This window comes from Lycorma delicatula, chromosome 9 (genome assembly GCF_047948215.1).
Source record: "Lycorma delicatula isolate Av1 chromosome 9, ASM4794821v1, whole genome shotgun sequence".
NCBI classification, from domain to species: domain Eukaryota; kingdom Metazoa; phylum Arthropoda; class Insecta; order Hemiptera; family Fulgoridae; genus Lycorma; species Lycorma delicatula.
In genome coordinates this window covers 88,388,604-88,403,295 of record NC_134463.1, presented here as the reverse complement: position 1 = coordinate 88,403,295, position 14,692 = coordinate 88,388,604, and the positions used below count along the sequence as shown (strand labels likewise).

At 27.8% G+C, this 14,692-nt stretch overlaps 1 protein-coding gene across 4 annotated transcripts in view; it reads right to left on the bottom strand.

Moving 5' to 3' along the window:
- Nucleotides 1-1,724: 1,724 nt before the first annotated feature.
- Polr3E (RNA polymerase III subunit E) overlaps nt 1,725-14,692 on the bottom strand; it is a 47,669-nt gene continuing 34,701 nt past the window's right edge. Inside the window, exons 9-10 of one of the 4 annotated variants that reach the window (XM_075374898.1) lie at nt 9,947-10,086; nt 1,725-4,121 (exon numbers count right to left, since the gene is read on the bottom strand). In XM_075374898.1, the coding sequence (XP_075231013.1) occupies nt 9,987-10,086 (100 nt within the window). In that variant the 3' untranslated portion in view covers nt 1,725-4,121; nt 9,947-9,986. Of the gene's footprint in view, nt 4,122-9,687; nt 10,087-12,568; nt 13,376-14,692 lie in introns of those variants that run through there. The other 3 variants (XM_075374896.1, XM_075374897.1, XM_075374895.1) reach the window with 3 other exon arrangements.

Here is a 14,692-nt window from a genome sequence, read left to right as displayed (position 1 = left end):
GATTCTTAGTGATCTAACAATTAGAACTAAACATGGAATTACAAAATAGGTCTGAATTTAAAGAAGAGAAACATGAAAGATAATATTGTTAGAATGAAACAAGTGTGCTGCACGAGATGGTGAGTAGTTTTTAATGAGGTTATTCAATACCACTCATCACTTCATTTTTTTAAAAACTAAATTAAAAAAACTGAAAACACTAAAAATAATATGCCTGTTCACTAGAGCCTAGGCATCTTTGAATTCAGCTATTATTTAACATCATTTCTACATGATGTCACTCTAACCATCTCAGCAAATTCTACAACCTTTTTTTTTACTTTTAAGGCCGTAAAGGACCACTTTAGTCAGAATAATTCAAATCTTTTTTGCCGATCTTTTGGCCTTTAAGTTCTTAGCTTTTACTTTCTCCCAATATTTAGTCATTTTTAATGATCTTGCTTTACGATCCTCTTCTGAATAAACCCTTTTTGTATAATTAAAAGTTCTTACTTTAAAGTTGGTATTCGGATCTTTAATAACAAATATTAATTTTTCGGATTTATTAAGTAAATCTTCGTAAGTCAAATTTAATTCTTGCATGTCTTCTTTAATTTCTTTGATCCATAATGGCAGATTTTTTAAAGACCAGAATTAATCGATAATTCTTTTAGTAATCCTATACTGCGGATATCTTAACAAGTGTGCACAGAAAGAAATTCGCTTCTTTTTCATAGTATCAATTAAGGATTCCAAGTTTTCGTACAGAAATTTATTAGGCAATAATCTGTACTGATTTTCGTGTTTATATTTTTTGTTTATGCAGGCTCTAAGAATCCTGCGTTCAACTTTAAGCAAAGGTTCAGTCCTATTTTTCTGATTTAATCTAAATAAAGTCTCGCTTGCATAAGTAATTACCAGTTTAACCAAAGTTTTGTAATGTCTAATTTTAGTGTTAATCGAGAGCGATTTTTTGTTGTAAGTATTTTTGGTTACTTGTAGCACTTTAAATAATTTATTAAGTCTTTCAGTCCAATTTTGTTTTTCGTTACAATTACAAATAATGATCTCTCCAAGATATTTAAATTTTTCTACAAGTTCTACTTGTAACCTTTATATCATTCATTAAAAATCATTCTGAACTTTAAATAATTTAGATCACGTCAACCTGATATCTTGACCTTTATAGGGTCTTTAAATCAAATAACCCACAGCTTTTATATAAAGCCATGTGCAAATATTGGTACATCAGGTAACTATAAATCACCAGTGGTATGAACGTAACATCACCATGGCCACTTTACCATCTCAGGCTATTAAGGTTTAGATTCATAGAGTAGTGATGACCATATCACTAAGGGCAGTATAGATAATTGTACTTTCAGACCTGAACTGAACTATATTCTGCCTTCTTCCTGGGTCACATATATTGTCTCAGTTTGACTTGCTTCTGCCTCATGCCTTGACAGGCCAAACCTGCACCCTCATATCACACAGCAGGTATTGGTCTCAGGACAGCTGGGGCAGCCCTTCAGTTGATCACTTATCAGTAGAATGATTTAGATATACCATGAATTGCCTAAAGCAGTTTAATCACATGGAAGTAAGTGGTCTTGACCAAAACCTCTGGTGGGATCCAGGGGAGGTCTACCTCAAAAAATTCCATTGCTCTCAGCAAAGAACTATTTTATGAAAAAAGAGAGAAAACAAATACATGAATATAAATAAATACAAGTTTTTATTATCAGAACACTTAGCAATATATTACCATACATATATAAATATATATATATATTAATTAATATATTACAACTGATATACAAAATATATTAACAACATTTAATATAAATGTTACCGAATAATAATAATATTCATTTTATGATTGCAAATAAACTTCTGAGGTGGGCTGAAAGATATTGTTTCCCTTTTATAATTTAGATACATCACTTTTGAATAATATTTTGATAAATGAATTAATAAGTATAAAATTTTGCTATTTAATAAATGAGATTTAATAAAGAATATTGATATAAATTACAGAAATAAACAATTTAGAGAATGCTTTATCACACTAATGAAATTGCATTAAAATGATCGCTTATAGTTAATTTACAGCCAACTTTTATTTTTATGTTTAATTTTCACTATAAAATGAAATTTTCTACATACGATCCTGACAACCACTTATTATGAAATACGTTGACATTATCTGAAAACCGTTATTGTTAGTGACCATACCCATCGCCAGATACAGTTGTTGGTACAGTAAGTGGTACATGAACAGAAATATATGGATATACCCTCATTAAATTAAAGGTAAACAATTATTTAGTCTTTATCCTACTTTTAAAAGGTAAGTCTTTTTTCATTTTCAGGGATGAGCATGTAACTGCTGAATAGCCTAAGGTTAATTAAAATGATAAAAATACAAGGGAAGTTACTGCTTTCAGAGGAACTGGTCATACTTGTAATATAAATACAAAGAATTTAATTTTGATATTTAATAAAAAATATTTTATTGAAGTGAACTAAATCACACTGCCAGTCACTATTAATTATCAATACCAACCCAATTAATGTAATATATAGCCATCAGTTGCTTAAGTGGCAGTGCTACATCCAAACTACATACACTCTGCATTTGTAGTTTCATAACTGCCATTCCCGAGCGAAATTTTATACACAAGTTAATACTACAACACAGCCATGTCAACATTACACAAAACAGCACCATCTCTAACTTAACCTGTGATGTAAATTGGTTTCTGAAAAATATACGGCTTTCCCAGCTTTCTGTAACAATTTTATTACATTAAAATGACATCCCGATGGGAGTATAAAACTACCAATCCAATTATCATTCGGTATTGGAAATTCTGTTCAAAAGAATTCAATTGTTAATATAATTTATCCACAATTTACTCATTAAGTCATGTTTTACTAAAATTATTACCATGCTTCTGAACTACAAAATGCATTGTGAAATACTACTTTATTTATTAGGTTTGTATTTCACAATCATATTTTACTTTTGTACACAATCATTCAATTATTTTGAGACAAGGTGTTTAATGATACAAAAAACTGCTAATAAAGAAAACTGTATCTAAACATACAAATTACCAACTACTCTACGTAATATAGTAATTCTGTTTACTAATAACTTTTCTGAAAGTTATGATTTTTGACCAACCACAATTAATATCTTTTTATATGGTAAATTCATAATTTCCTTCCCAATTATTATAAAATGGCATAATTAAAACTCATCTGTAAAAGTCATAGCACAGAAACTAGAATATTTAAAAAGAATACTTTTTTTAAAACGTTATCTTTTATAATAACAATTATTTATACCAATCAATTCTAATACAATTGAATTTATTACTAAATTTGGTACTTGTTTGTTATCGCATCACAACTTTTTTCATTTTTTTTTATGTATTAAACAAAAAATTTGTCTGTTAGTAAGCAAAGCAAGTGTAGGTTGTTTGTTTAGATTACACTGACTTGTGTACTGACAAATTGTACATATATAAACATACCCTATGCTCATTTTGCTTGCTAACCTCGTCTAATTAACATTAAATCTCATATGCATATTACATGCTACGATATACATATGATTCATCAGTACATGGAGTAAACATAATATAAAGTATTTTGTAATGTTTATTTTTCATTAAATTATGTACTTTTTCCACTTTAGATAAACATTATTATTCATTTTCTCATGAAATCTGAAGAAGATGCAACAAAACAGTGACGGTTTGATAAGAAACAAGTATCCTAAATTCTGAATTTATTATAATTTATTATATTATTATTTATTTCACTTAAATAATTATTAAAAAAAAAAAAAAAAAAATCAGCGTACACTTTATTAACAAATATTTTACTTTCATATTTTAGCACTGGGCAACCACACAATGAGTGATGTACATGAATCAGAAAATAGAGTTAAAAAATGAGCTAAATTATTACCTAATTTTAAAGCAAAATAAGAAATTAAGTCATGATTATATATTACACTAAATAACACACAAATGACTGGCCAGAATGCTTTGCAGGTCACAATAACTATTTAGCATAATTTTATATAGTTATTATTAATGAATCAGGATAGGGTGACACCTTTTGTGCTAAAACAAAAAATGTATAACTTATGTAAAGGTAAGTACTTCAAACATAAATTTTATGAAATTCATAAATTTATCCATAAATGTATGCAAAATTACCAACTTTCCATATGGCTAATAACATCAATCAGAATTGCTCTAAGATCATTACAAAATCTCTGTATTGCACTCTTAGTAACAAATTTAATACAGTATTGTAATTTTTAATATTTATACTTCATTATTTCACACTTTAAAAAGAATCATTAAATAAAACAAAGAACCTTATCATTTTAATGGATATTTGCAAGTTTTTTCATAGAATATTAGTTCACTAAAGTGATCAAACTACTTGCTTATATTATTTATTATGTGAATTGGTGTTTTTTAACCTGTATTATTCTGTATAAAATTGTTAGTTTGGAATTTGTTTATTTCTGTAATCAACTATATATAAAAATTTGTTGTGAATGTAATATACTAATTACAGTAGAAGCATACAGAATTTTCCAATGCAGAACAACAATGTTAGGAAAGTATTTTATTTTTTTTAAATTCAGCAGGAAAAGGGTTTACTTCCAAAACTAATTAAATTTCATCTAAGCTGAAAATTTTTAATTTGTAATGATTAATGATAGATATAACACATCAACAGAAAAGGAAATATATAATAAAATATTTTAAATTATTTTTTGCCAAAATTAAAAAAGTAAAACAAGTGTGAATGATTTTGAATACAGCTGGTGGTAACATTTTTTTAAATGTAAGATTAGATATATATATATATATATATATATATATATATATATGTGTGAGTTTAAATAATTTAATTGCATATTCATCACAAATGTCTATTAGAATATCCTATATCCAACTTATATAATGATAACCCAACCTATTCAAAGTCCTTCAACCTATTAGACACAAAGGTGTATTAATTCCATAGTAAAGAAGATATGTTGCTAGCACATCAATCATCAGTAACACTTGCTCCTGATGTAAGAAAAAATTGGCCGTTAACTATTGGCTGATGAACATGCATCTAATCAATATTGTAATCTATCAACAATACTGTAATCTAAAAATAACCCAACTTTTTCTTTTAACAGATTTTAACATCTAATTAAATTTAAGTTATCTTTCTTTTTTCCTGTTTAGCCTCCGGTAACTACCGTTTAGATAATTCTTCAGAGGATGAATGAGGATGATATGTATGAGTGTAAATGAAGTGTAGTCTTGTACATTCTCAGTTCGACCATTCCTGAGATGTGTGGTTAATTGAAACCCAACCACCAAAGAACACCGGTATCCACGATCTAGTATTCAAATCCATGTAAATTTTATCTGGCTTTACTAGGACTTGAACGCTGTAACTCTCGACTTCCAAATCAGCTGATTTGGGAAGACACGTTAACCACTAGACCAACCCGGTGGGTTGGTCTAATTTAAGTTATCTAAAAGGTCCTTTCAAGTTAATAATCAGACTTATCAAACACAATGAAAAAAACCTACTGAGAAATATGAATATTTAAAAAAAGTAATTCCACTGAAATAAAGAGTAAAAGAAATTCCAAAACTTTTATAAAAAAAAAAAATTTCAGCCTACCCCAATTCATTCATAACAATCAATGAGACTACTTTAGTATGTGGTCTATCACTACAGTACATGCAGTCTACCATACCACTGTGTATATAATCTGTATACTATTTGTTAATTAGATGAGGTTAGCAAGCAAAGCAAGTATTAGGTTATGTTTAAATCACACAAGTACACAAGAACGACATTCCCTAACCAAACTTTTTTTTTTTAACTTCCGGGACCACCATTAAGTACTGCTTCAGAGGATGAGATGAATGATTTGTAGCGTGTGTGAAAATGCCATGCCTGACCGGGATTCAGAAAAGAGGTCCCAGGTTTGAATCGCGGTCAGGCATGGCATTTTCACACACGCTACAAATCATTCATCTCATCCTCTAAAGCAGTACTTAATGGTAGTCTTGGAGGTTAAAAAAAAGAAAAAAGTTTGTTAAGGTAATGTCGTTTTTGTGTACTGAACTTTATATTATTTAAACATAACCTAACACTCGCTCTGCTTGCTAACCTCATCTAATTAATTAACCTAATGTTCGCTAACCTTGCCTAATTAACATTAAATATATAAATTATATTTAATTATATTAATTTACTATTTAAATTACATTAGTTAAGACTCATGATGATGGTAGATCGCATACTAAAGTAGTACTCACATCAATTAACCTAAACCTAACTTCTAATAATTATACACATATATTACACTATATTATATATTATGCATTACATTTGATTAATTTGTCGCTAATATCACAATCAATCTTAACTCTTAAATTAACCAATAAAAAAACTATATAACATATTACAACCAATGATTTTAGGGATTAAACTTTTTTTTATTAAAACTGAATGATAAATAAAATATATATAAACTTATGTGTGTGTTCATTAATGTTGTTTACACACAAGTAAAATTTATGAACTAACAAAAAATAAGATAAAATCAACGATAGTTTTTATTTAATGCAATTATCACTTAAATATTTTTAATATAATATATAATTAAAAACAGAAATACAGTTAAAAAATCAGTTAATTACAGATATTTAATATGTATGCTGTTGACATTTACTATCATGGGTTAAAGGTGAACATTTTAACAAGAATTTCAAGGGACATTTAAGAACTATATGCCTTATGTACTCCTTTAACATAGAAAATCTGATATGAGAATGACCTTGAAAAACTTATGTAGCAGCTACCTAAACTACTAGAAGTTCCACCTCTGCAACAGTGCATCCAGAATCACACCTTCCATAAAACAATATTAGGAAACCAAGAATAAAACTGAACAAACCTTTGCCCGTAAGATATGTAGTGAAAATAATATACATATAATAACAAGACACAGGACAAGAATGTGGATAGTCCCACTGCTTATTAGCTTACAATATAAAATATATATAAATTTACATAAGAAATAACAATCAAAACAGAGAAAATAAGTATGTTAAATGTTACCAAAGAAATCAATATTTCGGCCAAGGATGAAAATTTATTTGCATAAATACTAACGTTAAATAGTATATACAGAGTTAAATATTATAAGCTGGGATAAATAGCACAAAAAAAGTTACAGATGAATGGAAATTTACATAAAACTGGTTAATAAATAATACAAAAAATATATATATATATTATGAAAATGTTTTGAGTTACAAAACTGAAGAAAAACAGATTCTTTTTTTGAGTTAATCCATTTCTTAAAAAAATATTACTGAGAAAAACTTATCTTCTCCATGGTGACTGTCACTATACTACTTACAACTTTTAATTGAATTGCTGGAAATGAACAATTTTGTGACTTGGATTGTACAAGTTTAAATTTCACAACTAGAATTAAAAGAGCTTGACTTCACTACCTAAATAATAATACATTATTCCCAAATTTTGTATAGTAGAGGACTTCATGAGCTCAAAATTTAGCTAAAAATTAATGCCAATTGATAAAAACAAGGTGTAAGGAACATATCTGAGGATGAATAACCATTTCATGATTACTTGTTACATTAAACTACTGTTAACATTGATAATACATACTGATGTTGATCGTTAAACAATCTATTTTAGAAACAATAAAGAACCAGATTAGTGTATATGCAGGCTAATTTTCAGATGCACAATGTTCAGTGATTATTCATAATGCATCTTCCTCAAAGATGAAGTATTTTAGAGTTATTCCAGAAAACTGTTCTTTATTTACACTCTGATTAGTAAATTTAAAAAGAGAAAGATACAAAAAAAATCTGACAGCAAAGTTTTAATACTTTCCTGGCATCGGTTAATTAGTTTGTAACGGCAAAGTTGGTGAAAGGCTCAATAAATTAAATGACTAAAAACTCTTAAGAAACTATTTTAATGAATTTAATAGAGAATAACTTTAAACGAAAATCACTTTTACTTTCCTGGCATCATAGCTATGGTCCAAGAAGGAAAGTATGATAATTAGTCAAAAAATGGAGTATAGGTTTTCATGCATTTCTCAATGTTTCATGACCCAGGGATCCCAAAAGAAAAGTAAGGTTCTTACCTTTTGTAATGTTCATATGCGAGTTAGTGTGTTTGAATTTTAATAATGTTTTGACTAGATAAACCCATTTTACTGAACTTTTGTACAGAGAAATACTTGTATATATGGGGTAATTTATTGGTAAAATTTTGGAGTCATATTCTCCAACGGGTAGATGATTTTTTAGAGTCAATTTTCTCAAAATTTTGCAAATATAACCCCACTTTATATTAAGCTCAGTCAGTACATGTGTGCATGCTTATCTTATAATTTAAAGAAAAAAATCTCCCCCCAACATTACCCCTTCCCACAAAATTTTTTTTATTTACTGGATATCTTTTAGTACAATTTTTTTTATATCTTTATAAATATATTACTTGCACTACTTAGCAGTGCAAGTGACCTCCCCCCCCCCCCAAAAAAATACTTTGGGGCAATATTGGGGGTAGGAAAGCAAATAAAGTTAAAAAATATTGATTTCTTTTTAATTTTTCAAATTTTTTTTGTTTATTTTGATGTATCATTATTTTTCCACCAAATACGAATAAATAACCAATGCCAGGAAGGTATTACAACTTTGTTTAAATTTACAAATAAGGGTAAATAAAGAACAGTTTTCTAAAATAACTCGGTTTTCTGAAATGACTCTAATCTTTGAGGAAGGTGCATTATGAATAATCATTAAAAAACATTATGCATTTGAAAATTAGTCTGTTAATTTAAATAGAACAAAATTATCAAAAAAAAAAAATCTAGTCAGTAATTCAGAACTGATTTTTCACTCAAACTCTGTATTCTATTAAAAATAAATGAATAGACAAAAAAATACTAATACTTTTAATACTATTTGTGTAGATTATTCTATTTCTTTACATATAGCACAAGCATTTAGAAGTTAACTTATTTTATTAAATAATGGTATATCTTCAAAAATTAGTTAACCAGTTTTTCATAAGAAAAAACTAAGGAATTTTTGAACAATAAAAAATAAAATAAAACTTACAAAAACTCTATTAGTATAAGTTTCTAAAAAAAAAAATATTTTTACTTCAAAACTAAAAAAAAAACCGTTAAATAGAAAACAATAATAGTGATAAACTTGCACATATTTACTACAAATAAATCTATTAGTCTTATGCAAAAATTAAAAATCTTTCTCACTGAACATAAATTCATTCTTTATTTTGGTTCAATTTTTTTTTTTTTTAATGGATAATTAACACCTTGTCCGCCAGCCACCTTGTTTCTTCTATCTTTAACATCTGTCAAAGATAATTTGTCTTTTTTTGGGTCTTTAAATTATTTTTATAATTTTTTGTTATATAAAAAGAAAAAACAAACAATTCTGAAATAGTTAAAAACAGAGTGCTAATCATTAGTGTATAATTATTATAATAAAATCTACTTCCAATGCTGACAAGTTAATATTGTTTTTTTTTTAGCCAATGAAAATCATATGTTACTTTATTAATATTATGGGTATGGAAATTTTAGTTCATACATTTTTAATAATTGAACCTTATGTGAAAGGTAAAATTAAATTGCAAGTAACTAAGTCTAAGAAAAAGCTAAAAATACCAACATAAACATACCTTTTTTATAAAAGCATTATATTAAGGACACATAAAAAACAAAATTGAATTGAATTTAACCACAACCTTTTGTACAGAATATCAAAATGGTTCTTCTACTCTTTTCAAAGCCAATAAAATGAAGCATAAAATAAATAGATTTGTCACCAGCTACCTGTGTTGGTTAATTTCCTTCCTTTCAGAGCATATGACAGTTAAGATGTAAAGATAATTCTTGCAATCTGTTGGAGTAATTTATAATTAAATATGCAAATGAAATAACAGTTCCATAAGTAGAAAATGCAAATATTGAACCTGTAATTAAAATAATTAATTTTAAAATAAAAATGTGATGAAAATAATATTAGTTATTCATTTATACAGGTATCACTGAATTTATGTTTTAACATTTTGGAGTTTAAGCAATATGGCACTTATTTTCATTCAGGTCTCAAGTCAGGTTTCAATGTTGGAGATTCAAATAAATGAGCAGGAAACAGCAAACATTTCAGTAATACTAATGAGAAATAATTTAATAAATGCAATAAAACTGAGAACTACAGATCATTAATGAGCATTATACAATTTTACCTTTTTATTTATTTTTAATACCAAAATCCATCCAATACATAATGGTTGATATTTTTACCAGTAATTTAACAGCGACGGCTTAATTTCTGTCAGCTGCTGGTTAATAGTAGCTAGGTTATACAAGTAAACATCAAATAAAAAGTAATGCTTGTGAATTGCTCTTAAAATGGAAAAATACTAGCATGTGTAAGCATGTTAATAATAGTGGAGGGTGCCTTTCTTTCTGCCCTGTCACTAATAATGAAGATATCTGAGAAGTAAGTAGACAGTAACATTGCACAGTGAATTAATATTAAATTTCTGAAAACTGAAAGGAATTATTTCAATCATACATCTGTACAAGATTAAAGTCAGTTTGAATAATATTAGCATCTCCCTCTCCCTTTCTTGGATCAAAGTGTATTATTGATAGAAATCACTTGTAGTCAGCAGAGAATTGTAAATGAACCTCAGTCAATGAAGACTAATAGACTGAAGCAAAGCTTTTATTTAAGAATTTATACTACAAAAATCTCTAAAAAAAAACTTGAAATAAATATGAGTATACAAACAATAGTAGTAGTTTGAGAACATCTCAAATTTAGCAATGTATTTCCCAGTTTTTACAATCTGAATACAAAGAAAGAAAATTAATAGCTATCATACAATTTCTGCAGCTGTATGAAAAGAACTGACACATGTTCATAGTTTCTATAATACCTGAGATGAAACATGGATGTACAATTTCAACCTAGGGCCAAAGCAACAAAATATGCAACAGCAGCATTCAAATAATCTCCATAACAATGGAAAACCCCAATCTTACCTGGACAACTAATGGCAAATTTCTTTAAAAATTCACAAAATATATTCTATTTTAACTTTCTCAATTATCACTATAAAGTACTAAGCCAGAATTTGAAAAGATAAAAATAAAGCCAACAATCTGTTCCTAGAGCAAATTCCCTACTCCTACATTTATTTTCTCCAGCACAATGTTTGCCTTCACACGACCACTTTTTAATTGTGTGCTACTAGAACTCCAATAATAAATAGCCTCCATACACCCCGAATTTAGTGCCACTACTTCCTGTTTGCCTGTTAAAAGAGTTTTAGGAGGGAAGAAATTCAACTTGGATGAGGTCACTGTGCGAGTATTGAACAACATTCAGCCACAAGACTATTCTTCAAAGGTAGCAGGCAATGAGGAATAGTGTGTAACTCAATACACTCAGAGTAAATAAATTACAGACAGGAAATTACTGTCTATATCTGACCTCCTTTATAAAAACTTAATATTATTGTAACGATTTAAATCAATTTCATTAATATTTTAACCAAACAGAAATTCAGGTTATAAGGATTATCTAAATATTAAATAATAATTATTATTATATTTATTAAATTATTTTACAAATAAATAAAACATAAGATTTAAGAAAATTAATCTAAGTAATACAATTTGATTCTAAATTACATTTCATTCTGTAAGATACTGCTATGCAGTATATTATATTATTATATAAATTGAGACACTAAGACAGTATCCAAATGTATAAAAGTACACATAAATTCAATTTATATCTGACCATAAACAAATCTGGTACATGAGGTTCAAAAACAATTTTATTTCATTCAAATCAATAATTTTTTTTTGTCTTCAGTCATTTGACTGGTTTGATGCAGCTCTCCAAGATTCCAAGAATTACTATATCATCAGCAAATCGTAGCATCTTTATCTTTTCACCTTGTACTGTTACTCCGAATCTAAATTGTTCTTTAACATCGTTAACTGCTAGATCCATGTAAAGATTAAAAAGTAACAGAGATAGGGAACATCCTATCAAATCAATACCAAATCAATAATACAAAAGAAAATAAATCTGATCTGAAACTTAAACTTAATAAAAACTGAAACTTAATAAAAACAAGGATATTTTTTTGACTACATAAATCTCTTATAAAATATTCAATAAAAAAACTTCCTTGAAATATTAGGAGTTTGAAAATAGTTTAAAAAAGGTCTAAAACAGTCACTAAAGAACAAAATATTATCTTTAAAACAATATATTTTGACAAACATTAAAGTATTATCTACTAGCAGTGTTTTGCCCTGTTGGTTGCTGGTGCTCAAATTGGCAAATATTAGCAATCAGCAGAACACCAGTATGTTTTTTTTATTATAAGGAATTTCTGTGAAGAAATTAATGAAATAAATAAAGAAATGTTTGCATCTGTAAAATGAAAAATATTAAATTCATAAGTTTCAACATAGAGTTACTTTAACAAAAATAACACTAAAAACTAAAAATAACACTAAATTATTACAGAGTATTCAATAAATAATTATATAATCACTTCCTAATGGTTTATATAACAAAATGTACTCATGCAAGAACATAGACAACACAAACATTTTAAATAAAATTAAAAACGTTAAAATTCTTTTTTTTAAACTAACAAAACATCAAATACATATATTTCCCTTTATTACTAATATGCACCAAAATTCACAATCTTTGTTAATTACATATTATAAAAGATAAAACAAGATTTTGGCAAAAAGTATATATTTGCAGATATAGTACATACATAACAAAAATGCAGCAGCAGTCTTTATTTAAGTAATAAAAGTAAATAAATACATATAAATATCTCATTCTTTTATTCATCATTAAATAATACACCATAAATAATTCCACTAATATTGTTACTTTCAGAGTAAATTTAATCCTTATGCTATAAGAACCTATCAATTATCAGTTGACAGTAAGCATTCCAACAAGAGTTAATATCTTATTTTACCTGTTTAAACTGAATTTTAAATAGTCAAATTATCTTTCAGCCCACCCTAGTATTAGATTCTCTAATTTGAACATGATTATCTTTAGGTACATGACTTGAACTTGTAGATGATTCTCTTTTACGGGTACGTGTTTTACTAGGAGACATATCACGAGAGCCAAATGCTTCTTTTAACTGTTTATATTTTGCTTCCCACCACAAGGTTTGTCGTTCCACAACATCAGGATACCTGGTAACAGAATTTTCAAGCTTAAATCTGTTTAATTTATTTTTCCCCCAAGTAAATGGTTTTTCAATAAAGCTCACAGTTCAAACATTAAATAAAAATTGTATCACAATAAAATAAAAAATGTTTAAACCTCTTTACTTGCACACGTCACCATATTATGTATAGTAATAATCAACATAATGAAAGTAAATGAGTCAGTAAAATTCTTAACCATTAGAGATTTACTCACGACTTCTCTTTTCAAAACTACACATCAAAAATCATATAAAAAACTAACCAGACCAATTTCATTTTATTTTTATATTAGACATGTTATTAAACTCATTTTAAAAAAATCCTTTTCGGCGCACTGGAAGGTGGAGGTAGATTTCACCGGTGCTAAGTAGGGAATAAAAAAGATTTCCACCTTAAAGTTAAGAAAAACTTCAAATTTACTCAATACATCAATGATTGCATGTGAAAAAAGTTTCACGTGTTTAGCATACGACAAGCCCCATACAATTCCAGCAACATTTTGGTCATCCCTTGCCGTAAGGGTTGGTCATATTTCAGAGAAAAATTATAGGTAATATTTAGAGGATTAACGATCACTTTAAACCGATTTGATACTGTGCCTATTAAGGGAGGTATGATTGTTTTTGTGGTTGAAACCCCATTTTTTCCATCCCCCTGGGCCAATGGTTGGTGATGTCAAAAAACTTTACCTACGTAAGTTTTAACCCTTACCCAAAGAATAGTAGGAACTCTAAATGAATTTGATACTTTACTTAATAAGAAAGTTATAGCAATATTTTGATTTTTCGAAAAAGCCCCCCTCCTCATTTCCATCCCCAAACTCCAATTTCGCCCATTAACGAACTTGACTGAGATTTTGGGTCATTATATTTTATGTATCAATTTGAAGGTGATTGGTGCAAAATTACAGCAGTAATCATGTCCACAAGAAAGTGAAAAATATATATAAATGTATAAACTTTTGAACTGATGGTGGTTTTGGAATCTGGGGGTCTGTGAAACACAAAGATAAGTCAACATTTTCCAGAAGTTGAATCATGGTACCCATTACAATAGATAGTTTTCTTATGAAATCTACCTAAAAGGAAGTTGAGATATAAGTAATGACAGGCAAGAAAATGCAGATCTATGCCAACAATTGAACTATTTGAAGGTATTTTGATTGAATGAAACTATTTGATTCAGAAATTTAATAAATCTTTATTTTAATTCCTGGGCAGAAATTCTGCCAGGAAAATTGATGCTACCAAAAAATATACAAATTAAAAATAGATTTGAAGATTACTGGCATTTACCATGAAA